This window comes from Capronia epimyces (assembly GCF_000585565.1).
Source record: "Capronia epimyces CBS 606.96 chromosome Unknown aczIQ-supercont1.2, whole genome shotgun sequence".
Lineage (NCBI taxonomy): Eukaryota > Fungi > Ascomycota > Eurotiomycetes > Chaetothyriales > Herpotrichiellaceae > Capronia > Capronia epimyces.
This window is the reverse complement of record NW_006912905.1, coordinates 1,877,480-1,879,820: the sequence shown is the minus strand read 5'-3', so window position 1 is coordinate 1,879,820 and position 2,341 is coordinate 1,877,480. Positions and strand designations below refer to the sequence as shown.

At 55.9% G+C, this 2,341-nt stretch overlaps 1 protein-coding gene across 1 annotated transcript; it reads right to left on the bottom strand.

Annotated features, from left to right (window-relative positions):
• Positions 1-256: 256 nt before the first annotated feature.
• On the bottom strand, positions 257-1,668 carry A1O3_02495 (uncharacterized protein; the record flags this gene model as incomplete). Its single annotated transcript, XM_007732635.1, has 2 exons — positions 257-671; positions 737-1,668. 2 exons carry the CDS (start codon positions 1,666-1,668, stop codon positions 257-259), a joined length of 1,347 nt encoding a protein of 448 aa, XP_007730825.1.
• Between the last annotated feature and the right edge of the window lie 673 nt (positions 1,669-2,341).

Here is a 2,341-nt window from a genome sequence, read left to right as displayed (position 1 = left end):
CAACCCCAGTCCAGCTGACAGAACGAAGTTCAGAACTCGGTATCACTATTCTTCCGGGACCAGTCCCCTTGGTTACTATGGAATCATCAGGTCAGGGCAGGTCCATTGTTCCACAACTACAGCTGCAGCTACACAACGCTATCAGAGGTGCAACCTTCCTTCCCCGTCGTAAGTGGCAGTGCCCCACTGCCAGTGCGAAGAAAACGGACGGTCCGGGCCACTGGCGATGCAAGTGTGCTTATCATCATGATCAGTTTCAAGCCAGACCAAACTTCAGGTGATGCGGCCCCATCTCGGAGCTCCAGTCGCCCTCCGTCTCCACCAAGGGGTTCATCCTGACCTGAATGTCGGTCGACGGCATGGCAATGCCGGACATGATGTAAGTCAGCTTGGGGTAGGACCAGTGGCCCAGCACAGGGTCGACGTCGTAGCGAGCAATGAGCATGGCAGCGATGCAGAGGATCTCGAGGGTGGCGATCTGCCGGCCGGGACACAAGTGAGGTGCCCCCCCCTCCCCCCCAAAGGATCGGAAGGAGTGGGCCGGCCGACTGATGGGCTTGTGCAGACCGCTAGGACCGTGACCGGGACCGGGACCGGGACCAGGCCCGTCTTCGTCTTTGAACGCATCATCAGTCCTCACGAAGCGAGCGGCATCAAAGTCTTTGCGATTGCTCCCCCATCACTTCTCCTCGGCGTGCACGGGTGCGAAGGGCATGAGCACTAATGTGTTCTTGACCAGATAGTGTCCTCGATCACCCGTCGGGCCGACATGCCGATGCCGTGTTGCCGCAGCACCTCGTGGTAAGTGCCCAGCAGCAGCGGACAGTCCTTTTTCAGCCGGGGCACGTTGAGGGTCAAGACGACCTGGCCATCCTCCAGCACCTTGCGCTCGACCGCTCGGCCAATCTCGGTTCTCACAGCGCGCAGAAATCGAGGACGGGAATAGATCTCGCGCAGAAGCCAGAACAAGGCCGGCGCCGTGTTGGACAGGATTGGTGTCGACATGCCGGCTTCGAACTGAGCAATGTCTTGGACTTTGAATCCATGGTCCTCGAACAGCTTGCGACGCATCGTCACAAGTGTTGACGCTCCCGGGTTGCCAGCCTTGTAGTCGACATGAACTACCCATTTGTGTATGCCCAAGGTCGGCTCCCAGGAACCGATGTCGTCCATGAGTGGCTTGAGCTCGGCGAGCACATCGTGGTTCATCTGACGAGTCCCTTCGGGCGGATACAAGGTGTGGTGAATCAACCGGGCATGTTCGGCGCCCATTCCTTCGTTGTAGCGTCCGCTGTCTGCGAACCATGTTTTCCACAGCTCGGACCGCAGACCGGCAATCCGCTCGGCCATGTAGGGGATCAGGGGCGCGAACGAGAGGGTTTTTGCGTTCCGTTGGATGCTGTGGATGATTTGAGACGTGTTGACCGTATAGGTGCGTGTGCCGAAGATGTCAAGGGTAAAACAGGCCGGTCGAGTCTTCCGTGCTACGGCGGTATAGTATTCCGGTCCTTTTCGAACCAAGCCAATGAAGTCGCCCAGCAGAGGTACCTTGTGCTTGAGCAACGGTGGTTCTCTCTTGTCCAGGACGGGTTGGAGCAGCCATTCTCCGTAGAAAAGAAATCCGTAGACGAAGAAGGCGGTGAGGACGTGGTAGTAGAGGTTGATCATGACGGCGAGGCCAAGACAACAGAAGAGTGGAAGAGTTGTTGTACGTTGTGGGAGATGACAGGTGTTGTGTGCTTGTGCTTCGTGGATAAAAGAAGACAGATAACTGAGAGACTATAGACGGTAGATGATGCTGGCCTTGGTAGACCTGACCCGACCACAGATGCTGTCTTTGTCTTTGGTCTTGGAGGCAGGAGGCAGGTGCCGCGGGTCTCTATAGAAGATGGAGGGCTCATCAAAGCACGAGCAAGTCTGGCCTGATGAGATTGAGATAAACATACAGTATCACTATCACGGCCTTTTCCCCCAGACCGAGGGTGATTGACTGATTCACAAATGCAGATACATACTGATTGTATTGTGGTGTTGTGGAGTCGGAGTCGGTCGAGTCTCCGTGAGCAAGACAACTCACAGCTAGACAGTTGGAAGTCATAGAGCATTGGTCGACGGTAGACAATCATAGAGCATGGGATGCCCTGCCACCACCAAGGGAAAGGGAAAGGGACTGCCAGGTGTCCGGCAATAGGTCGTCGTCGCCACTGAATATTGTATCCTGCAGGTGTAAGCGCTAAGGTATTGTACAAGATAAGGCTCGATGAGCTCAGGGGTCAACCCTTCCCCTTCCCCTTCCATGTTCTTCCCCGAACTGCTAGAGTGTAATCCTAACCCTAACCCT